This window comes from Myxine glutinosa, chromosome 3, assembly GCF_964187855.1.
Source record: "Myxine glutinosa chromosome 3, kmMyxGlut1.1, whole genome shotgun sequence".
NCBI lineage: Eukaryota > Metazoa > Chordata > Myxini > Myxiniformes > Myxinidae > Myxine > Myxine glutinosa.
In genome coordinates, this window is record NC_136263.1 from 158,557,785 (window position 1) to 158,582,579 (window position 24,795).

The window sequence follows — 24,795 nt, forward strand, 5'->3', positions numbered from 1 at the left end:
GATTAGCCACCATCCTGGGGATTAGCCACCATCCTGGGGATTAGCCACCATCATGGGGATTCGCCACCATCCTGGGGATTAGCCACCATCCTGGGGATTAGCCACCATCCTGGGGATTAGCCACCATCCTGGGGATTAGCCACCATCCTGGGGATTAGCCACCATCCTGGGGATTAGCCACCATCCTGGGGATTAGCCACCATCCTGGGGATTAGCCACCATCATGGGGATTAGCCACCATCCTGGGGATTAGCCACCATCCTGGGGATTAGCCACCATCCTGGGGATTAGCCACCATCCTGGGGATTAGCCACCATCCTGGGGATTAGCCACCATCCTAGGGATTAGCCACCATCCTGGGGATTAGCCACCATCCTGGGGATTAGCCACCATCCTAGGGATTAGCCACCATCCTGGGGATTAGCCACCATCCTGGGGATTAGCCACCATCCTAGGGATTAGCCACCATCCTGGGGATTAGCCACCATCCTGGGGATTAGCCACCATCCTGGGGATTAGCCACCATCCTAGGGATTAGCCACCATCCTGGGGATTAGCCACCATCCTGGGGATTAGCCACCATCCTGGGGATTAGCCACCATCCTGGGGATTAGCCACCATCCTGGGGATTAGCCACCATCCTGGGGATTAGCCACCATCCTGGGGATTAGCCACCATCCTGGGGATTAGCCACCATCCTGGGGATTAGCCACCATCCTAGGGATTAGCCACCATCCTGGGGATTAGCCACCATCCTGGGGATTAGCCACCATCCTAGGGATTAGCCACCATCCTGGGGATTAGCCACCATCCTGGGGATTAGCCACCATCCTAGGGATTAGCCACCATCCTGGGGATTAGCCACCATCCTGGGGATTAGCCACCATCCTGGGGATTAGCCACCATCCTAGGGATTAGCCACCATCCTAGGGATTAGCCACCATCCTGGGGATTAGCCACCATCCTGGGGATTAGCCACCATCCTGGGGATTAGCCACCATTCTGGGGATTAGCCACCATCCTGGGGATTAGCCACCATCCTGGGGATTAGCCACCATCCTGGGGATTAGCCACCATCCTGGGGATTAGCCACCATCCTGGGGATTAGCCACCATCCTGGGGATTAGCCACCATCCTAGGGATTAGCCACCATCCTGGGGATTAGCCACCATCCTGGGGATTAGCCACCATCCTAGGGATTAGTCACCATCCTGGGGATTAGCCACCATCCTGGGGATTAGCCACCATCCTGGGGATTAGCCACCATCCTGGGGATTAGCCACCATCCTGGGGATTAGCCACCATCCTAGGGATTAGCCACCATCCTGGGGATTAGCCACCATCCTGGGGATTAGCCACCATCCTGGGGATTAGCCACCATCCTGGGGATTAGCCACCATCATGGTGATATACCTGCGCTTTAAAACAAGAGTGTTCATTTGACTCATTACCATGACCAAGTATTCCTTCCTTCCTGTATCTTTAGTCGTTAATTTTACTGTCTCCAATAATAATTACAGTACTGTTTTGTCAAGCCCCATTCTATGCTTCTTCCAACACTGTACAGTCATTGTAAGTCATGATCAGCAACAGAAGTTAATTTACTGCAAACAAAACAATTATAAAGACTCTGATTTAGCCATACTGTATCTTCATCATCCTGGTGGTTATATCTTGTTATCATTTTAGAAAGTTTGGAAATCAGGACAGACAGTCCATATGGGAGTTAAAAAACATGGTTAACCGAAAGGATTGCATTTGAAACTTGCATGAATGCAAAGACATTTCAGGAGATAATGGAAGTGAGAGGAGGGAGATTAAAAATAAAGGGGCCAGAGGGGTTTGTGGAGTGGAGAAGAGATTAATAAATATTCAGGAAGTCTTCTAACGTATGCACACGTGACTCATGTTCGCATCATTGCTGGGAATGTAGTTGTGCAACTGAAGTACCGGAAATTGAAAACATGGACAAACAATGCTTTAAAGTCATTTTTGCCCGTCATACCTGACTACCAATGTTGTCATTAGCAGCTCAGTATCTTCATAAAGGGATCTGAACCTGCCAGGCGTGACGTTTCTTACTCTTGCCACACCCAAGTATATTTTGAGTTTTAGCTGTTAAAGGTGCTGAGATTTTATTTCTTACAAATGAGAATTTTCTGTCAGCAGCCATATATATATTACAGACCCAGGGAGCAGGGGGGCGGTGGAAGAGTGTTGCCTGATGCATATATGGTCCACTGGTCTATATTGGAAAGGGTTGAGAGAGAGAGAGAGGGTAGAGATCCTTTAAGTGTTTCTAAATTAATTAATTGTTGTGGCAAATGATTTGATGGCTACTGCAAACTTCGTAAGAGTAATATCATCCTTTATCCTCCCTACGACATATCATCAACAAATTGTAGTTTTATTAGATGTCAAAGAGGAACTCAGATAATTTTCATAAAAATGACAAAGCATCATGGGAGTAATTGTGAAACGTAGGGGCAACACCCTGGCACTCACATGTACAGTGTATACTGATAAAATAATAATAATGCAGTATACAATAAACAGTATACTGCACTGACTAAAGGTATTTTAAACCAATTTCAATGGTTGCTGGAAGACAGGACAGCATGTAGTGTAGAATCATACTAATGTAGCGACCCATGGGTCCCCCAAGCAAGACCGGCATCAGAATCTCCTTGCTCCAGCCGGTGACGTCACCGGCGGGGATCCACGGCGCCAGAGTGGCTGGTCACGTGACCGCCAAAGCGTGCCGCGCGTGCGGGTATAATGAGCTACACCTGTGGATCACGTGACCACCGAAGCACGCCTCGCTTGAGAGGCGTGGCTTTCGGTTTCGGTTTTTGGTTTTGCTTTATAAGGCAGCTCGATAAACGGGCTTTTTAGTGTTCCCGAGTTGGTTTTGAGAATAAATATCTTCTCGGACGAGTTTGTGGCTTGCCATCCTTTATTCGTATTCTGCTGGAGTCCGGACACCTTCACTGGTGACCCCGAATTTGAACACGCAACCCCGACTGCCCCCGCACGGATGCGGGGGCTGCGAACGGACACGGCGAGCACGCCCTAGCCAGGGAAGCCACCTAGGCTGGTGACGCCGGCTTCTCCCACACGGCTTCGGGCGCAGTTTCGAACGCGGTTTCGAAATGCCGGAGTTTCGGAAACGACGACGGCCATGACTATGAGGTTCGCGCACCGCGCTCGGCTCCTCCTCTACGACCGGAGGGGCAAAGCTATTCCAAGACCCTCCGAAGGCACGGCTGCTTCGTCACCTTCGCGCGCACTGATGTTGGCAGAACGGCTGCTTCGTCACCTTCGCGCGCACTGACGTTTGCGGCACGGCCGCTTCGTCACCCTCGCGCACCTACAACTACAACCGCAACTACCTCTCCGACCCTGCAACCTCGGGCGGCCCGCGAGGAACCTCGGCAGCCTCCCCCGAGGCCTGGACCAGCCCCTCGGTTGGCTCACCCGCTTTTCGCGTGCACCGCTCGAGCCTTCTCGGCACTGCACCCGTGAACTGCAACCTCGGGAGGCCAGCGAGGAACCTCGGCAGCCTCCCCCGAGGACTTGCCCAGCTCTCGGCCGCCCCCCGTCCACTGCATCCCCCGAGGCCTTGACCAGACCCGCATCCTCGGGAGGCCCGCGAGGAACCTCGGCAGCCTCCCCCGAGGCCTGGACCAGCCCCTCGGTTGGCTCACCCGCTTTTCGCGTGCACCGCTCGAGCCTTCTCGGCACTGCACCCGCGAACTGCAACCTCGGGAGGCCTGCAAGGAACCTCGGCAGCCTCCCCCGAGGACTTGCCCGGCCCCTCGGCCGCCCCCTGTCCACTGCATCCCCCGAGGCCTTGACCAGCCCCGCATCCTCGGGAGGCCCGCGAGGAACATCGGGAGCCTCCCCCGAGGCCTTGACCAGCCCCTCGGTTGGCTCACCCGCTTTTCGCGTGCACCGCTCGAGCCTTCTCGGCACTGCACCCGCGAACTGCAACCTCGGGAGGCCCGCAAGGAACCTCGGCAGCCTCCCCCGAGGACTTGCCCGGCCCCTCGGCCGCCCCCCGTCCACTGCATCCCCCGAGGCCTTGACCAGCCCCGCATCCTCGGGAGGTCCGCGAGGAACCTCGGCAGCCTTCCTCTAGGACTTGCCCGGCCCCTCGGCCGCCCCCCGTCCTGCACCCCCCGTCTGACCACCCGCCACCACACTGGACCCCCCCTGCCTGCACCCCCCGTCCGACTACCCGCCACCACACTGGACCCCCCCACGCGACCGGGCAGGGGTCGTTTCGGTCGGGTCATCCGGACCCCCCTCAGGTTGACCTCCCTGGACCAAGTCCATTCTAGGGGGGCGTGTGTAGCGACCCATGGGTCCCCCAAGCAAGACCGGCATCAGAATCTCCTTGCTCCAGCCGGTGACGTCACCGGCGGGGATCCACGGCGCCAGAGTGGCTGGTCACGTGACCGCCAAAGCGTGCCGCGCGTGCGGGTATAATGAGCTACACCTGTGGATCACGTGACCACCGAAGCACGCCTCGCTTGAGAGGCGTGGCTTTCGTTTTCGGTTTCGGTTTTTGGTTTTGCTTTATAAGGCAGCCCGATAAACGGGCTTTTTAGTGTTCCCGAGTTGGTTTTGAGAATAAATATCTTCTCGGACGAGATTGTGGCTTGCCATCCTTTATTCGTATTCTGCTGGAGTCCGGACACCTTCACTAACATAATTAATCATAAGACTTTAAACAAACAAAGAAGAAAATACCTATTTTGGGGGGCAACCCTCCCCGCCCCCCGCATAGACCTCCAAAGGGGGAAGATTTTTTAAAATCCCGTGAACAAAGTTTGGTACATCACGGATGATGAAGATTGTGGTGAAGTTTCATCGGAATTGAATGTGTAGTTTCTGAGAAGAAAGCAAATACCGATTTTGGGGGGCAAACCCCCCATAGACCCCTAAAGGGGCAGATTTAATGGATGCCGTGAATAAACTTTGGTACATCACGGGTGATGAAAGTTGTGGTCAAGTTTCATCGGAATTGAATGTGTAGTTTCTGAGAAGAAAGCAAATGCCGATTTTTGGGGACAACCCCCGCCATAGACCCCTAAAGGGGCAGATTTATTGAATGCGGTGAATAAATTTTGGTACATCACGAGTGATGAAGGTTGTGGTCAAGTTTCATCGGAATTGAATGTGTAGTTTCTGAGAAGAAGGCAAATACCTATTTAGGGGGACAAACCCACCCCCCCCCCCCATACACCCCGAAAGGGGCAGATTTTTTTTTTAATGCCGTGAACAAACGTTGGTACACCATGGGTGGTGAAGGTTGTGGTCAAGTTTCATCAAAATCGAGTGTGCAGTTTCTGAGAAAAAAGCAAATGCCTATTTTGGGGGATCAAACCTGGATCCACTTTGACCCCCTGGTAAAACTCCTTAGACCCCGATGTTTTTTAATGCCGTGAATAAACTTTAGTCACAACAAATATAATTTGTGCCAAGTTTGGTCACAATCCCTACAGCGGTTTCGAAGAAGAAGTTGCAAGTGTTTACGGACGGACAGACGGACTGACAACGCATCATCACGAACTTCGTTCCAGGTGAGCTAAAAATCTATTTTAGCAAATCAACAGTTTATATACCTGTCTTTATAGTATTTTTGATAGTGAATGACAATACTGTATCAAATTAAATCAAATTATCCATTCTTGAAAATAACATTAGAATAATGATTTTGGGGAGAACGTTTCCATCGATAAGGCTTTCATCCATAGTTTGATGGAGTCCTGCTCTCCTCTCTGGGCTGGTGCTCCGGCATCACATCTTGTCCAACTTGATGTCATGGAATCCAAGCCTTCAGGATTATTGGAATCTCCAGTGGCCGAGTCTATGACCAGTGGTCGAGTCACCATTGCAAACAGGTCAGTGGTCTCTCTCTCTCTTCCACCACATCCTTTCTGGGTTTGCCCCCTATGCTCTTTCCGTGTTTTGTCCCCCCAGGTTTCTACAGGGCACACACTGTCCACCAACAACTTCCATCAGCACAACTGTGGAACCAACTTCTACATTCTCTTCAATCACATTCTTCCCTGCAGGTCTTCAAGACAGTTGTTTACCATCATATGAGATCGTCCCTAATCCAAAACCGTGGTGTTTTGTATATGGTGACGCCGCACACTTCAACAACAAAGAGCAAACCAAACTAAATGTCTGAGGTTTAAATAAGAGGTTTGACTGTCTATATAAGGTCTCACAGCTGACAATGCATATCAGAGAAAAAACCAAGCCATGAGGTCGAAGAAACTGCCTGCAGAGCTCAGAGACAGGATTGTGTCGAGGCACAGATCTGGGGAAGCCTACAAAAAAAATTCTGCTGCATTGAAGGTTCCCAAGAGCACAGTGGCCTCCATGATTCTTAAATGGAAGAAGTTTGGAACAACCAGGACTCTTCCTGGAGCTGGCCGCCCGGCCAAACTGAGCAATCGAGGGAGAAGGGACCTTGGTAAGAGAGGTGAACAAGAACCCGATGGTCACTCTGGCTGAGGTCCAGAGATCCTGTGTGGAGATGGGAGAAACTTCCAGAAGGACAACCATCACTGCAACACTCCACCGATCTGGGCTTTATGGCAGAGTGGCCAGATGGAAGTCTCTCCTCAGTGAAAGACACATGAAAGCCCACAGAATCTTGTTTCAAACAGTCTGAGAGTCCTTTAGGTGCTTTTTTGCAAACTCCAAGCGGGCTTTCATGTGCATCGACCTTTCCCGACTTGCCGAACGTGCATGGGGGTTGACATGATCGGGCCCGCCGCCCGAACCTGGCGTGGAAATAACACCAGGCCGGGTCTGGCGGGGGCTCCTGTCGACGCGTCGGGACCGGGCGACGAGGCGTCGCCGCTGCCAGTCGCGCCGGCCCGGCGGCCTCCGGGAAGGAAGCTGCGTCGCGGGCGTCGGACGGGTGGGCAGGAAACTGTGTCGCGGGCGCCGACTGGGCGGCGGGCGGGGCTCCCGGCAGCCACCCCGATGAGCTGGCTCGCCGCTCCGACGAGCTGGCTTGCCGAATCGATCTTGTCGGCCTCCCTGGCGAGGTCGCGGGGGTTCGCGATGGTCGTGCTTGCCAAGGCGACCCGTACCTGGGCCGGGAGCTGGCGGAGAAAAAGCTCTCGGAAAAGGAAATCCGAGGGGTGCTCGCCGAGCAACGCGAGCATGTAGTCCATACGTTCGGACGGGCGCGTATCGCCGAGCTCAGGAAGGTCGAGCAGGTGTCGTGCACGTTCAGCCGGGGAGAGGGCGAAAGCGCCCAGAAGAAGTGCCTTGATGGCGTCATACTTGCCGTCAGCGGGCGGGCTCTGGAGGAGGCTCAGGCAGCGGGCAGCGGTCACGGAGCCGAGCGCGGCGACCATGTAATGGTATTTAGTGGTGTCCTCCGTAATGCCACGCAGGGCGAACTGGGAGTCCGCCTGAGCGAACCAGACGGCGGCATGTGCTTCCCAGAAAGTGGGCAGTTTGAGGGACACTGCCGTGTCCATCGCGTGTCGTAAACTCGGGGTCACCAGTGAAGGAGCAGCGCTCCTGCTTGAGACGGACGAAGTGACGGACAAGACACAAACTCGTCCGAGAAGATGTTTATTGTATAATCAACTCGGGAACTCTGCCATCCCGTTTATCGGGTTCGCGTACATATAATCCAAGCCAAAAAGCATACGTCAGAACCAAAGCCACGCCTCTCAGGCGAGGCACGCTTTGGTGGTCATGTGACCGACAGGTGCAAGCAATTATAACCTCGGCGCCGCGGTTTGTCCGCCGGTTACGTCACCGGCTTGGGAAAGGAGATTATGTTGCTGGTCTCGAGCATTGGGGGACCCATGGGTCGCTACACTGTCTCCAATAATAATTACAGTACTGTTTTGTCAATCCCCATTCTATGCTTCTTCCAACACTGTTCAGTCATTGTAAGTCATGATCAGCAACAGAAGTTAATTTACTGCAAACAAAACAATTATAAAGAAGTGATTTAGCCATACTGTATCTTCATCATCCTGGTGGTTATATCCTGTTATCATTTAGGAAAGTTTGGAAATCAGGACAGACAGTCCACATGGGAGTTAAAAAACATGGTTAACCGAAAGGATTGCATTTGAAACTTGCATGAATGCAAAGACATTTCAGGAGATAATGGAAGTGAGAGGAGGGAGATTAAAAATAAAGGGGCCAGAGGGGTTTGTGGAGTGGAGAAGAGATTAATAAATATTCAGGAAGTCTTCTAACGTATGCACACGTGACTCATGTTCGCATCATTGCTGGGAATGTAGTTGTGCAACTGAAGTACCGGAAATTGAAAACATGGACAAACAATGCTTTAAAGTCATTTTTGCCCGTCATACCTGACTACCAATGTTGTCATTAGCAGCTCAGTATCTTCATAAAGGGATCTGAACCTGCCAGGCGTGACGTTTCTTACTCTTGCCACACCCAAGTATATTTTGAGTTTTAGCTGTTAAAGGTGCTGAGATTTTATTTCTTACAAATGAGAATTTTCTGTCAGCAGCCATCTATATATTACAGACCCAGGGAGCAGGGGAGCGGTGGAAGAGTGTTGCCTGATACATATATGGTCCAATGGTCTATATTGGAAATGGTTGAGAGAGAGAGAGGGTAGAGATCCTTTAAGTGTTTCTAAATTAATTAATTGTTGTGGCAAATGATTTGATGGCTGCTGCAAACTTCGTAAGAGTAATATCACCCTTAATCCTCCCTACGACATATCATCAACAAATTGTAGTTTTATTCGATGTCAAAGAGGAACTCAGATAATTTTCATTAAAATGACAAAGCATCATGGGAGTAATTGTGAAACGTCGGGGCAATACCCTGGCACTCACATGTACAGTGTATACTGATAAAATAATAATAATGCAGTATACAATAAACAGTATACTGCACTGACTAAAGGTATTTTAAACCAATTTCAATGGTTGCTGGAAGACAGGACAGCATGTAGAATCATACTAACATAATTAATCATAAGACTTTAAACAAACAAAGAAGAAAATACCTATTTTGGGGGGCAACCCCCCCCACCCCCCACGTAGACCTCCAAAGGGGGAAGATTTTTAAAAATTCTGTGAACAAAGTTTGGTACATAACGGATGATGAAGATTGTGGTGAAGTTTCATCGGAATTGAATGTGTAGTTTCTGAGAAGAAAGCAAATACCGATTTTGGGGGGCAAACCCCCCATAGACCCCTAAAGGGGCAGATTTATTGAATGCCGTGAATAAACTTTGGTAGATCACGGGTGATGAAGGTTGTGGTCGTTTCATCGGAATTGAATGTGTAGTTTCTGAGAAGGCAAATACCTATTTAGGGGGGTCAAACCTGGATCCACTTTGACCCCCCTGGTAAAACTCCTTAGACCCCGATTTTTTTAATGCCGTGAATAAACTTTAGTCACAACAAATATAATTTGTGCCAAGTTTGGTCACAATCCCTTCAGCGGTTTCGAAGAAGAAGTTGCAAGTGTTTACGGACGGACGGACGGACTGACAACGCATCATCACGAACTTCATTCCAGGTGAGCTAAAAATCTATTTTAGCAAATCAACAGTTTATATACCTGTCTTTATAGTATTTTTGATAGTGAATGATAATACTGTATCAAATTAAATCAAATTATCCATTCTTGAAAATAACATTAGAATAATGATTTTGGGGAGAACGTTTCCATCGATAAGGCTTTCATCCATAGTTTGATGGAGTACTGCTCTCCTCTCTGGGCTGGTGCTCCTGCATCACATCTTGTCCAACGATGTCATGGAATCCAAGCCTTCAGGATTATTGGAATCTCCAGTGGCCGAGTCTATGACCAGTAGCCGAGTCACCATTGCAAACAGGTCAGTGGTCTCTCTCTCTTCCACCGCATCCTTTCTGGTTTTGCACCCTATGCTCTTTCCGTGTTTTGCCCCCCCCAGGTTTCTACAGGGCACACACTGTCCACCAACAACTTCCATCAGCCCGACTGTGGAACCAACTTCTACATTCTCTTCAATCGCATTCTTCCCTGCAGGTCTTCAAGACAGTTGTTTACCATCATATGAGATCGTCCCTAATCCAAAACCGTGGTGTTTTGTATATGGTGACGCCGCACACTTCAACAACAAAGAGCAAACCAAACTAAATGTCTGAGGTTTAAATAAGACAGGTTCCTCCAAGATCGTCTCTAACGATGTTCTTATCATTTGCACCTGAGCTGATGCACCAGATTCTAATTTTAGGTATTTGAAGTAGTGATAAATGTAGGGGTGTACTTACTTTTTCCACATGCGAAATTTGCATTTATGTTTATTTAAATTATACAATGGACTACAAAATGTAAATGTTTCATGATATTTGTTATATTATATCACCTTTATCTATCAATATTGTTGAAATGAAGATCAAATAGCTGTATGTTGAAATATGTTGAAAAAATCAAAACTTTACATGAGGTGTACTTACTTTTTCACGTGACTGTACATTATGTCACATACATTGCCATCATCGGTAGTTTTATTGATTTCAAGATCATTAGGATATTTATCGACCACTTTTATGCACATTAAGGCTAAATTTCATCAATGAAGGTGAATATGAAAAATAAAAAATACAAACTATATGTTTGTACAAACTCCATGACTAGTTGATCATATGCATCAAGTTTCAAATCGATCTATTAAGTGGTTCTGGAGAAGAATATTCTTTACATTTTTATTTTCAATCCAATATCGCCACCAGACCATGTGACCGATGATATCATGAATTTAATTCTTCACACAATGGGTCACTGATTAATACATAAAGTTTCAGATTTTTAAGATAAGGATTTTGATTTAACCAATTATTGCTGGAATATCACTACCCATTATGTCATCATTATCACCCTGTATAACCCATGGTGAGTTTATGACATTTGCCAAGTTTCAATTTTTTTCATTGAGCGGTTTCAGAGGTCCACGTTTTTCCTTATAATCCAATATGGCTGCCATACCATGTGACCTCTGATGTCAGAGTTATCAATAAATATTCTCAATGGTGAGCCTAAGGCAGAGTTTCTATGTTCAAAGTTTTGCATCATTCAGACAAGTGTTTGTAAAGAGAGAAAAAAATAAGCGAAAATATATAGACGTGGACATGTACACACGCACACACGCCCGCACACACATTGCCATAGTCTCACAAACCCGTTGGGACGAGACTTAAAAACACAGTTGTGCAGATTGTTCCAGTGCTGACATGCCCTTTAACAACCACCAGCACCTCATTTCCAACCAGCCACCTAGTACCACTGTACCCAATAATCAAAATAGTAATTGATTACTGAACCCAAAGTAATCAGTAATCTCGATTACTCAAAATATGTAGCATTACCCTACACCTACTTGATGGTGTAGTGAGAAGTTTAAGCTATTATGGTTATGGTTATTAGGGTTAATGGTAGAGTAGGAAGTTATTCGAGAAGTAGCGGGAATAAAATAGAGGTTATTATTTATTTATTATTTACCTTATTACGTAAGATTGCAACGTGAGTACATTCATTAATTACACCGGAAATCTGTCTGAAGCTTCAGTTGACACATGTGAGTACATCTATTTATTTTGTACTGTTTGAACATGAGTACTGTAGCTGTACTTCTACCAATTTTTTAAAAATTAAACAATATTGGACCGTGAGTACATCTATTAATTAATTTATCATTGTACCATGACTACGTCTAGACCTTTTAATTTGACCTTAAGACCTTGCAGACCGTTAAACCTTTGTACTTTTCAGATAATTAAACCTTTAGACCTTCATACCTTTAGGTTTAGACCTTTTCAGACCTTTCATTTGCAATCAATGACCTTTAATTTAGGACATAATGCACAAATTCCACACACATGGAGGTGGGTAAACTGATAGTAATGACTGAAGTAGTAAGCAGATTGGCAGCCTGTTTTTTACCACCTCTTCCCTGATATCGTTTTCTCGGTCCTCTGACTCTCCACGGCAACTACAGGATGCGTGTGCTCTTCCAGTAACCCCTCCTGGATAAAGCTCCAAAATCTAGTCTCACTGTATTGACACCTCACTGCCCTCCGGTAGTGATTCTATCCCACCATTTGCTGCAGAGTTTCAAGCAGGCAATGCACTACCATCTCATGTCATTCCTCATCCTTATCCACAAATCTTTTTTTTTTTACCCCCATTAATCCTACCCTCTTACTTTCAGGTTGCTGTTTTTCCTCCCCCTGTCTTTTTCCTGTTCATTCATTCCTTTGCTTATTGTACCCACTGCCAGTTTATTGCCCCTTGTTTAACCAAAGGAAATCAGTTAAGACGGTATCAATAAAAATCAGCACAGATGGATTATCCAGATTTTGACATTGACATTATTAAGAGGTTGAAAATATAAATATATAACTGTGATCATATTTGCTGGCAAGGATCCTTGTCTAACATATTTTTTATTGTTTTTTATCCATCACTTTGAAACTGCTCTGTGGACTGAAATTTTCAAAAATTACATTTAACATCAACATTAAACACTGTTTGAGCAAAGGTCTTTACGTCCGTACCTCATGATACCAACCTTTCCCCTGCCTACCTATATTCCAATAGATATTTGGAGCCATGAGTTGCATGCTTATTATTGGAACAGGCATCCCCCCAGAAACTCGCCTTGGCCAAGGCTGGGTCATGTTTGTGACTGTCACGACGTTTTTCCTGGCTCTAACCCTGTTCCTGCTCTACCTGTTCTCCATTCCGAAGGACACTTTTGCATGGGTTCTGTTGGTATGTAAACTATAGAGAATGATCTTTGCTTTTTAGTACAGTTTGCTTTGCTGCACATATTTGGTTTGGTGGTTTTTGACTTGCATTCAGAAACCACAGGGCTGTGGGTTATAATCCACGCCTCTGTTGGGAAAAGGTTAGGAGGAATTTTTTTGCTGCTTTGGGGAAAGGTGATGAAGGAGGAAAGTACAAGAATGTAGAAAAGTTTCCACAAGCAAAAAAAAGAATTAAAAATAACACATTATAAAAAAATATAGATATAGAAATACATTTTGATTTGATGTACCGAACTCTGTTGCAAAGCGTTGGTCCTGCCGAGGCAGTTTCTTTACACTGGGTAGTTTGCCATTGCCTTCCCAGCAGTAATGTAGAGACTAAAATTATTTTTTTATAACTTCAAATTGTCTCAAATGTTTGCAGTAACAATTTCTGCATTCAAATTTGTGATATTTTGTCCCGTTTGGAAATTAGAATTGAGACTACAAAAAACTGGTCAACATGTGCCTGGTGTTGTCAACATGTCAACATGTGCCATGTCAACATGTGCCATGTGCCTGGGTCAAAGCCTGGTGTTGGCTTAGTGGTTAGGGTGCCGGCTTGGGAACCTAGGATCCTGGGTTCGAATCCCGGTCGATCGCTGAATTAACGCCAGGGGGGTTGACTCAGCTTGTCATCCTTCCGAGGTCGGCAAATTGAGTACCAGCTTACTGGGATGAATGATCCCGGTGTGTACCCCGGTTTAGAATAGGTACACCGTATCCCTGCGCATTGTAAGAGGCGACTAAGGGTTGGCGCCAGGAAGGGCATCCGGCCATAAAAACATTCCCTCAAACAGGGAACCATGATTGTCATGGGGCCCGCAAGGCTAACCCCCGCTCGAGCGGGGAAAATGGCCTTAAAACGATCATTCATTCATTCATGTGCCAATAACCTCGCAACTTCCAAATGCCTGCTTCATAAATGAACTCTTCTTAAGAGATCAGAGTAGCAAAGATGAACAAAGGTTTTCACCAGTGAACAGGTCAACTCAGTGCAAATGCGCAATCCCAGAGATAATCACGTGAAATTGATTTCCAGAGTTGGTTGAGTAGAATACGCAAAACAACCAAATCTACAACATTTACAAATCAAGAAGACAATTATTGGTTACATAAAATTTTGGATTGCATTTTCTCAAAGAGCACATTTGGAACTAGAAAGGCACTTGGTGGAGAGCATACTTCCGCCAGGCTGAACGGTTTATGTTTTGTATACCATCGATAGGTGAGATCTAGACCCGGATTAGAACCAAAATCTAATCGCTTGTTCTTGTCACTTATCCAACTCATCCACCAAGTTTTGGCATAAGTCATCCACACCATTTTGAAAAATCGTGCTATATATATTTTTGGCCCTATCACTCAATGGTGAAGAAAGAAAAAAAGAACCGTCTTTCGAGGCCATTTTTCCCCGCAGAGCAGGGGTTGGCCTTTGTTGGGCACCGTGGTCCCCTTTTTGAAGCAATGTTTTACGGCCAGATGCCCTTCCTGTCCACCAACCCTGTTAGTCGCCTCTTGCGGCACACAGGGAATTACCAGTGAACTGGTACTCAATTTGCCGACCTCGGAAGGATGACAGGCTGTCAACCACCCTGGCGTTAATTCAGCGATCGACCGGGATTCGAACCCAGGATCCTAGGATCCCAAGCCGGCACCCTAACTGCTAAGCCAACACCAGGCTACGCCAGGTGAAGAATCAATTAAAAATTCTCGTACATGGATGTGGATTCACATCTTCACCAAAGTCGAATCGTTTCATCCTTGTCACACACCCAAACTGTCCACCAAGTCTCGTCCAGATCCGTCCATAACATTTTGAGATATCGTTCTAGATATCGTTTTTGGCCCGATCGCTCAATGGTGAAGAATCACTTAAAAAATTCTCTGATCTGGATGTGGATTCGAATCTTCACCAAAATCTAATCATTTCCTCCTCATCACATACCCAACCTCTCCACCAAATTTCGGCCGAATCCATCCACAACTTTTTCAGACATCCTATTCACAAACAAACAGACAGATAGACAGGGATGAAAACAATCTCCATACACATTTAGTGGCAGAGGTAATAATAACCTGTAGATTTTTAGATGCAACGACTATGCGAAGATGAGATTAACTTGAAGAAGAAAAGACTGCCCAAGAATCAGCTCCCAACCTTCCCTTGTTTAAATGTAAGCAAATATTTGATGATCACTCAAGTAATGATATTAAATTTTTGGAAGTAGTTTGTGAAATACAGGAAATAAGAACAATGTTTTTAGCAGTTAATTGCCACAGTGTACCTCATATGGAAACAGAAGTGGCATTTGTGAATCATTACTCTGAAGGATCATCGATGATGATAAAATTATTATACAGATATTATCATGTCAGATATAATCATATTTCGTGCTAAACTTCTCGACAAATATATAAATTACACCTACATTTTCAGCGGTTAACAAGGAAAACGCTGACACAGTAGTAATGCAATTTATCATTTAACAAATGCAATTGATTATGCCATTATTGGTGTTTTACAAACAGGACACCTGCTTTTATTGCATGGCGTTCGTGTTTTACTTCAGCGCGGCTGTACTCCAGTGCAACACCACAGCGGAGACATGGACAAATGGCTTGAATAACTACTATCTTAACGCAACTGCCACCGTAAGTTTGCTCCTCTTTTGTTGCAGTAAACTATTAGCATGAAAATTATGACCTTTGACGTTTGACCCTGGGACCCCAAAATCTAATCAGTTAATCTTTACATCATTATACATACAGTGCATTCAGAAAGTATTCAGACCCCTTCACTTTTTTCACATTTTGTTAGGTTGCTGCCTTATGCTGAAATTGTTTAAATTCATTTTTTCCCTCATCAATCTACACCCAATACCCCATAATGACAAAGAGAAAACAGGATTTTAGAAAGTTTTGCAAATTTATTAAAAAGAAAAAACTGAACTATCACATTTACATAAGTATTCATACCCTTTGCGATGACACTTGAAATTTAGCTCAGGTGCCTCCCATTTCTCTTGATAATCTTTGAGATGCTTCTACACCTTGATTGGAGTCCACCCGTGGTAAATTCAATTGATTGGACATGATTTGGAAAGGCACACACCCTCTATATAAGGTCTCACAGCTGACAATGCATATCAGAGCAAAAACCAAGCCATGAGGTCGAAGGAACTGTCTGCAGAGCTCAGAGTCAGGATTGTGTGGAGGCACAGATTTGGGGAAGCCTACAAAAAATCTCTGCTGCATTGAAGGTTCCCAAGAGCACAGTGGCCTCCATAATTCTTAAATGGAAGAAGTTTGGAACAACCAGGACTCTTCCTAGAGCTGGCCGCCTGGCCAAACTGAGCAATCGGGGGAGAAGGGCCTTGGTAAGAGAGGTGACCAAGAACCCGATGGTCACTCTGGCTGAGGTCCAGAGATCCTGTGTGGAGATGGGAGAAACTTCCAGAAGGACAACCATCACTGCAACACTCCACCGATCTGGGCTTTATGGCAGAGTGGCCAGACGGAAGCCTCTCCTCCGTGAAAGACACATGAAAGCCCACAGAATCTTGTTTCAAACAGTCTGAGAGTCCTTTAGGTGCTTTTTTGCAAACTCCAAGCGGGCTTTCATGTGTCTTTCACTGAGGAGAGGCTTCCGTCTGGCCACTCTGCCATAAAGCCCAGATCGGTGGGATGTTGCAGTGATGGTTGTCCTTCTAGAAGTTTCTCCCATCTCCACACAGGATCTCTGGAGCTCAGCCAGAGTGACCATCGGGTTCTTGTTCACCTCTCTTACCAAGGCCCTTCTCCCCCGATTGCTCAGTTTGGCAGGGCGGCCAGTTCCAGGAAGAGTCCTGGTTGTTCCAAACTTCTTCCATTTAAGAATCATGGAGGCCACTGTGCTCTTGGGAACCTTCAATGCAGCAGAAGTTTTTTTGTAGGCTTCCCCAGATCTGTGACTCGATACAATCCTGTCTCTGAGCTCTGCAGGCAGTTCCTTCGACCTCATGGCTTGGTTTTTGCTCTGATATGCATTGTCAGCTGTGAGACCTTGTATAGACAGGTGTGTGCCATTCCAAATCATGTCCAATCAATTGAATTTACCACAGGTGGACTCCAATCAATGTGTAGTAACATCTCAAAGATGATCAAGAGAAATGGGAGGCACCTGAGCTAAATTTCAAGTGTCATAGCAAAGGGTATGAATACTTATGTAAATGTTATATTTCAGTTTTTTCTTTTTAATAAATTTGCAAAACTTTCTAAAATCCTGTTTTCTCTTTGTCATTATGGGGTATTGAGTGTCGATTGATGAGGGAAAAATGAATTTAAACGATTTCAGCATGAGGCTGCAACATAACAAAATGTGAAAAAAGTGAAGGGGTCTGAATACTTTCTGAATGCACTGTACCTGTACCAAGTTTGAATTAGATCCCTTCAGCCGATCTCAAGTTATAGACAAATTACAGTCTTTGACCTTTGACCTGTTGACCCCAAAAATGTAATCAGTTGATCTTTACATCATTATACATATGTGCACCAAGTTTGAATTAGATCACTTCAGCCGTTATCAAGTTATAGACCTATAACAGAGTTTGACCTTTAACCTTTGACCTCTTGGCCCCAAATTATAATCAGATAATCTTTACATCATTATACATACCTGTAGCAAGTTTGAATTAGGTCACTTCAGCCGTTCTCAAGTTATAGACATATTACAGACTCTGACCTTTGACCTCGGGACCCCAAAATCTAATCAGTTAATCTTTACATCATTCTACATAATGGTACCAAATTTGGTTATAATCCCATTTCTGGTTCACAAGTTATCATGGTAACAGGATTTTTACCTAACATGACCTCTGACCTTTAGTCTTTCTCCTCGTGACCCCAAAATCTAATCAGTTCATCTTCACCTCATTATACATACCTGCACCAAGTTTGACTAAGATCTCTTCCGCCGTTCTCAAGTTATTGCGGTAACGAAAACCTATCACAGACGGACGGACGGACGGACGGACAACCTGAAAACATAATGCCTCCGGCGACCTCGTCAACGGAGGCATAAAAAGGTTAGTCAAGTGGAAACACTTGATTCATAGCAATACCTTCATTTGCTAGCTATAGATATAATTTTGGATTATCTTTGATGCAATTAAACTTATCAACCCTAACAATAAACTTTAATGTTGCGTCTTCTTTTCCACCCTTTCCCTGTTCAACTTGGAAAAAACAATGATCAGGTGTTCACGTTTATAACAACACTGCTGTACGGATTCAGTTCTTGCATAAGCCTCACACGCTGGAGACAAAGAGGGCCTCGCTGAGAAGCACTGCCATAACACAAGGAAACTACAAATATACAATGGCACAAAGTTAAATTGGGCAACTTATAAATTGCTGTTGTACAATAAAGGTTTTGTTAAGCTTCGAGGTGAATTATCAAACATGTGGAAATGACTATCAAAAATGTATACAATTAGTGATGTCAAGTTTAATGGCTGCTTTATGGCATTTGTTTTGGGGGTATATTATAAATAACCTGCACACCTGGTATGCTCAATTAAATAAGCCAAAAAAAGTTCCTAATTATTTGTTTGATGACAAAAACTTTGTCATATAATTCATGTGTTGGTGGATTTGCTTTTAGAGTGTAGATGGAGTTGCCATTTGTTTACAACACAGAAAAAAAAAAAGGGACAGGTCAATGGAAAATCTCCTAAAAGGTCAAGGACTTTATAGCACCGTCCAATACGTGGGCATAAACTGCTGGCACAGACAGCCCACGATGTGATTTCCTGTTATTGTATCAATGTGAGCAGTGAAGCTCGGGTAAAGGGCAATACAAGAAGGGATTTTTTAAATATAAAAATCCACCATTAAACTGAAATAAGATGTGGATGACCACTCATGAAATGCATCTTCTGCAAAGTTGGCACATCTTAGGCAATAAACAACTTACTTTATTATTAGCATCATTTCTGGGAGTAAGACCGTTCTGCTGATGCAGTATGACCATTTGTAACTTGACGGTATATATTTGTGGGATCTTTCATGCCCACCAGCAAATGCTGGCATACGAGTCCTCGTCTGACAGAGGACACATTCATTGGTGCAATGCCATGCCTGCAAAGCACCAGTCCAACGGTTTGTAGTGGGGGTAGCGCATCAAATTCAGATAGACAGCTCAAAGGCAAGTACGCTATCCTTGCACAATCATGGAAGCCCATTCTTTGTTAGCAAATATCAACGAGCTGATTTTCATTCATTTTATCAGAACCAGAAAAGTCACAGCATCTTCTGTGTCTTCTTGGCAAAAAAAAAAAAGTATCTTCTGTCCCTATTAATCGTCTCCATTATTAGTACAGTGGGTTCCTAAAACAATCTGTGCATGTTTTGCAGCCATAATGTTTCTTCCTATGTCCTGACTTTTTATGTAAATAATGATTACAAAAATGTTAAGGTGTTGTGGGATCTTTTACAAGTAGGATTGCTCACTCTCACAATTACCATTCAATTAGGCCTACCAATATCCATACTTACAAGTATACCGTAACACCAGTGAAGTAAGTCTAGTACTGTATGAGATTTGAAAAAAGGGGCAAAAAGGAAATTCGGCTCGTGAGAATCCCAGTAAAACTTCACCTCTGTCTCAAAAGTTTGTCAAAATGATGCAACAGCAAACAATATCGAAGCAGCATTCAGACTGGATTCACTCACTGTCTGATAAAAATCAGGTTGTTCATCCTATACGAAAAAGCATTTACTTTAAAAGCATTTACTGTACTCTCTTTTACTGTACTTAAAAAGCCTGGGTTTCAATCCCGACCCAGCTCTAAGCTGTCAACGCGTTGTTTCACAGGCCGGGTGATTCATCAATGTGTGTGCCGTCCCTCGGATGGACGTTAAACTGAATTACCCGCGTCTGCCAGCTTTACTTGGTGGACGTTAAAGATCCCACGGTTTCCTTCGCAAAGATTAGACGAGCAATCGCCAGCACCCTGAAGAAATTCCAAATTCCTGCCCTAACCGCTGGAAAGGTAATGGCAAACCACCCAGTATAACCCACAATGCAATGAAACTTCTGCGGCAGCACAAATACTCTAAGGAGTATGGTACACATAACAATATAAAAAGGATGGGCAAAGGCCATTTGGCCCATCTTGCCTGTGCTCTTATAAACACATTAATTCAATCTCATTGTTTATATACTTACCTTCACTGGGTAGAGGGGTGGGAAGGCAGACAGCCGGACAGACACAAACAAGTGGATGTTCTTTTTAAACAATGATAAGCAACAAATTCTCATTACTAGCAACGGTACCCACCCTACGGGCGGGGCTTCAATTGGGAGGCCCAAATTAAAAGGCAAAATATCGGAAATTGAAGGCTTTTTTATTTTATTTTAAACGATTTATGTAAACATCCGTTAAATCATATCACACGCAAATCATCAAAATCTAAACAGTACATGGCGCCCATTTTGAAAACAGATTGAATTAAAAGGGCCTCGTCCTCCTTTTTTATCCAATTAACTGGTGTTTTTTTTATTTGGCCTTAGGTATGTAAAGAGCGGCTCAGTTTTAATACCGTAAAATACTTCGCGGATTTTCATGGCGGTCAATGACGTCATATTGCTTTCGTGCGTGTTAAAAACATATCTCTTCACGTAAACTGCATTTTGTTTTTTTCGTGTACTTGCATTCTAAACTTGCACATTGCTCATTAATTCTGTCGCACGTTTATGTGTGATGAGTGCGTGCCAAATCTGCAACACGGAAGTGGCCGCTACACCTGTTTCTCAGTCGCTTTGCACACGCTGCCATGTTGCTTCGGAGCCACACATTTATAGAGGAAGAGTTCGTCAGGAGTCGATCTACTCTCTCCTGGTACGTAGAATTTCAACAAAAGCCACATCACTGTTCACATCGGTAAATATTATTCCATCGTGTTTGGAAAAACTGGAAAATTGGGAAAAAATTGGAAAAACAATATAGCCTACTGCACTCCAGGGGGTCCCAGAATTACCTACCCAAAATATCATTGCGATTGGTTCAGCCGTTTTTTCGGTACCTGGGAACGGACAGACTGACAGACGGACATTTGGTGAATTATAGTAAGATTAAATATATTGTTGCGGATTTGGGGGTCGGCGCTCCCCTTATCAAGGGGGTGGGGGGGTTAATCCCCTTGTCTTTTAAGCTGGCTGTCCCCCAATCCTGGAAGCTATGACGCTCCTTCCGGTCGGAATTAGCTAGGGTGATTGGTCAATGAAGTCCCAAATACCTACTTACTAACCCGACCGTAAAGCAGGGAAATAACTCCCGCTCGAACCACGGATCAGATGGAAATTGCCGAGCAGTTAGCAATCCGTGGCCCGAGCCATTAACAAAGACTAACCCGATCCTGAGCGGTTCCGAAATCGGGCCACAGGTACTCAATTGGAAGAAAGGACGGAGGCGATCAGATTAGGAAAATCAAGAAGGAACAAGGGAATTTATTTACAAACCCAAAAAGAAGAGGAAAGGGAAAGAATGTACAAGAAGAAGAAGAAACAAAAGGACACAGGGCAAGCTTATCTATACAGTCTTAACTTATCACGACCCCAGGACAAACAGACAGACTCACACGGAATTGTAGTGGTAGGGGAGGAAGGTCCAGGCAGATGGTTCAGGCGATGAGATCTCCGGTCTCCGGTCCACTCCAGTCCAGGCTCCGGTTCCGTGGGCAAAACCCGGCAGGCAGCTTCGCGCGTATCATTGGACGCGAGCGGACCTTACATATCTCGGGGGGACTGGGAGGCTACGCACGGGATAAACGTATAGCGTGCCAACGCTCTCTCTCTCTCTCTCGATCAATGGCTCGTATCACAGGCAGTTCGTATCAGAATGTGCTCGCTGGCCAGGCCGCTGCACAATCCAATACAATCAGCAGTACGTGGCGAAGTCCGTTTCAGCCCCGTCGACTCCGTGAAAAGGCTCACGCTGGCGCTTATATTATGCGCTCACAGATCAATGCGCGCACTTCGAAACCACGCCCGCCCGTCAGCTCACCTCAGCCCTGGTTGGTTGGCGAGGGCTTGCCGGCTCCGCCTTTGATGGCTCGTTGACAGGGCCATGCCTTGTCCTTGGCACTCCGCCCCCTTCTTCCTCGAGCCGACCGCATGGTCAATGGCGGCCAAGGCGAACGCTAACCAAGGCGCTTAACAGAATTGGGAGAGAGAGGTTGGCAAAATGGCCAGAATGGATTGGGACCTATTCTTATTTAATTGATGCAACGCAGATTCAACTATTGGGAACACGGCCTTACCTAAACACATACTAAGGAAATAACTAAAGTTCCTATGGTGGACTACGTGTTGCATATGGACTAACTGAGGGTGCGACCTTTGACCTTTTAAATGATGGAATATTATTTACAAGTATTTACAAAGTGAGGGGTTCTAAAACCGCAACAATATTATGACAGGTCTGGTTGGTGTGTGTTACTAAGCCAACACAGATGCGTCTGAGACGCTTAATTTAGGTAGAGTCCAGCATCCAAATCCCACTTTAACTTCCTGGCAAATTAGTCACCCCAGATAAGGATGGTGCTTCCCCACACTCCACAACTATTAATCAAAAAGGCCAAGTGATACAACAAGTGGAACATTCGCTATGGCCAACCACAACGAAACAGTGGGGGTGAACTCCCTGTCGCTAATTATACATTATGTCTAACCAATGGAAAAAGACGACCAGGCAATTTGGAAAGCAGTTTATAATGATTAGCAAAAAAGGCACGCATATACAAGACAAACAGTGTCAGAAAATAAATCTCTTACTTCCTAACACATAAGCACACTTAATCAGTCAGCTTACTCACAGGTTCAACACACACAGGCACCTCAGCCATTCTGGGAAAATGAAATAAGAAAGAGTGATTGACAGAGGAGTGAAGCAGTTGAGGTGTGGTGTCAAACCCGTCCTCACTTGTATGTGCTCACATGGTAACGAACAGGGTGTGTGGCATGGGTGAGTGAGAGGTGCGGGTGAGACATGCGGTGTATGCAGGTGAGTGTAGTGCGAGTACTGAAAAGGACTGTTGTGGACATTGTTGATACTCCCCAAAACTAGGGTGAGCTAATGAGGTGCACACATATGGTGGTAGGTGCAAGAATACAAGACGTGCGAGTAAGGCACGTAAGGAGATAAGTGAGCTCTGAGGAGAACCTCTGTTGATTATCTTGATGCTCAAGAGTTTGTGGTTGAATTTAACGAAGTCAGCATAGTAGTGTCTCCACACCCATCTCTCCGCACTTGTTCTGCTTGGTGCTTTCCGCACTTGTTCCATGACGTCGTCAGCTCTCGTTCCATGGCATCCTTAGCGCTTGTTCCTTGGCTTCCTCAGTGCTCGTTCCGTGGTATCCTCAGTGCCCGGTCAGCTTGGTGCTAATCGCCCAATTCATGGCTTTCTCAGTGCTTGTTTCGTTGTCCCTCAGGCGTGGAGCATGTTGAACTCTCTCAGAACGGCTCAACCAACATCTCTGAACTCCTCCAAACTCTCCAGCCACTACTCTTTGAACTCTCAAATTCCCTTTGTCTCGACTCTGCCAGACATTTTATAGCCCTGGCTTTTGCCTTCCTCCACATCTGCCTTTATGATCCAGCCACTTTGATTGGCTGGCACTGTTTTTTCATCACAGCGATTGGCTGCAGCAATGCTGGGGGGAGGGGGGGTGGGGGGGGGAGGCAGGTTTCTGGTGGCATTCCAAGGACAGGGCAATGAGTCTGGTGGTTATGTTACCGCTGAGCCATGCCCGAATTAGTTGCACTGCAGATGGCGCAGTGTTTGCTGCATACCACTTGAGCATTTCCGGATGGATTTGTGTGATTTGTGGTGTGGTTTGTGGAGTGAATGTTGTATGTGGTTTTAGCCTATAAAAGAGTTTTAAAGTGCTTGAGAATTAGAAGTGTTTAATAAGGGAGTATGAGGATTAAGCTTGAGAATGGGATTGGAGTTTGAGAGCGAGGAAAAGAACATTGGGATAACTCTAACTACACTCACAACGCATATTTCTCTTCCACTGATACGGGCGGGAGAGGTAATTTAGCTTGACAAAATACTGCAGATATAACTACACTAGGACTCCCTTGTATGTTGGTTAGTATGTGCCTCCTCGGGGTCTCCCAAAACCGTAACAACATTGATGACCTGTTATATTGGTACTGTATTTGATTTAATTGAATTGCATCTGCAATCGTTCTTTGACGAATGTGTTGATATGCATTTCCTTTATCTGCAAAAATGTTCTTTCAAGGGTTGAAAACTTTTACTGCTGCATCTTTCTATTATTGCTACCAGAGTGGTCATGTTGCCGAGCAAATATGTTTACGATTTGTGCATCTGTGGCAATAAGGGAACAACGACGATTTTTCTTTGTAAATAAAGACCGGCTTTTAAGCTAAGCGTTGTGTCTTTTTTTTGGGCAAGATAGCAAACGCACTGGCTTGTAGATTCGCAACTATAATCATCATGGTTGTCCTTCATAATTGAAGAGTGCCATTCACATATGACAACTTGGGAATGTGAATTTGTTTAGTGTCGGAGCTGCTGTCCAGACAACAAGCGCACCGAGTAAGCGTAACCCGGTGTCAGGAGATATCCAAGAAGAGCAGACCACTTGCTACCTGCAGTGGCAGGCAAAAATTTGAAATTTGTTCAGAGTGTCGGTGATAACTCGCCTCCTCTTCACAAAAGTCATTATGGGATCTTTAATATCAACCAACAACCAGTGCTGTCAGACGGTTACTCTTGGTTAGGGGAGTTACGGCTTAATATAGTCAATATAGTTACCGGCTGGACTAAAGCACCAAATTTTCACAGGAGTTAGAACATTGATTTAGGAAGATAATTAGCCTCTCCAAACAACTTTTGGCCCCCTATGAGGCCCACAGTGGCCCGTGCAAGATGATACACTTTGGTCTCCATT

At 45.4% G+C, this 24,795-nt stretch overlaps 1 protein-coding gene across 2 annotated transcripts in view; it reads left to right on the plus strand.

The window, feature by feature from the left end:
* Positions 1-18,790, plus strand: part of LOC137423098 (myelin and lymphocyte protein-like) — a 20,593-nt gene extending 1,803 nt beyond the window's left edge. The window contains exons 2-4 of one of the 2 annotated variants that reach the window (XM_068109906.2): positions 12,622-12,795; positions 15,363-15,485; positions 18,068-18,790. In XM_068109906.2, coding sequence (XP_067966007.2) covers positions 12,622-12,795; positions 15,363-15,485; positions 18,068-18,151 — 381 coding nt within the window. In that variant the 3' untranslated portion in view covers positions 18,152-18,790. The remainder of the gene's footprint in view (positions 1-12,621; positions 12,796-15,362; positions 15,486-18,067) is intronic. The other variant, XM_068109907.2, reaches the window with a different exon arrangement.
* Positions 18,791-24,795: the final 6,005 nt, after the last annotated feature.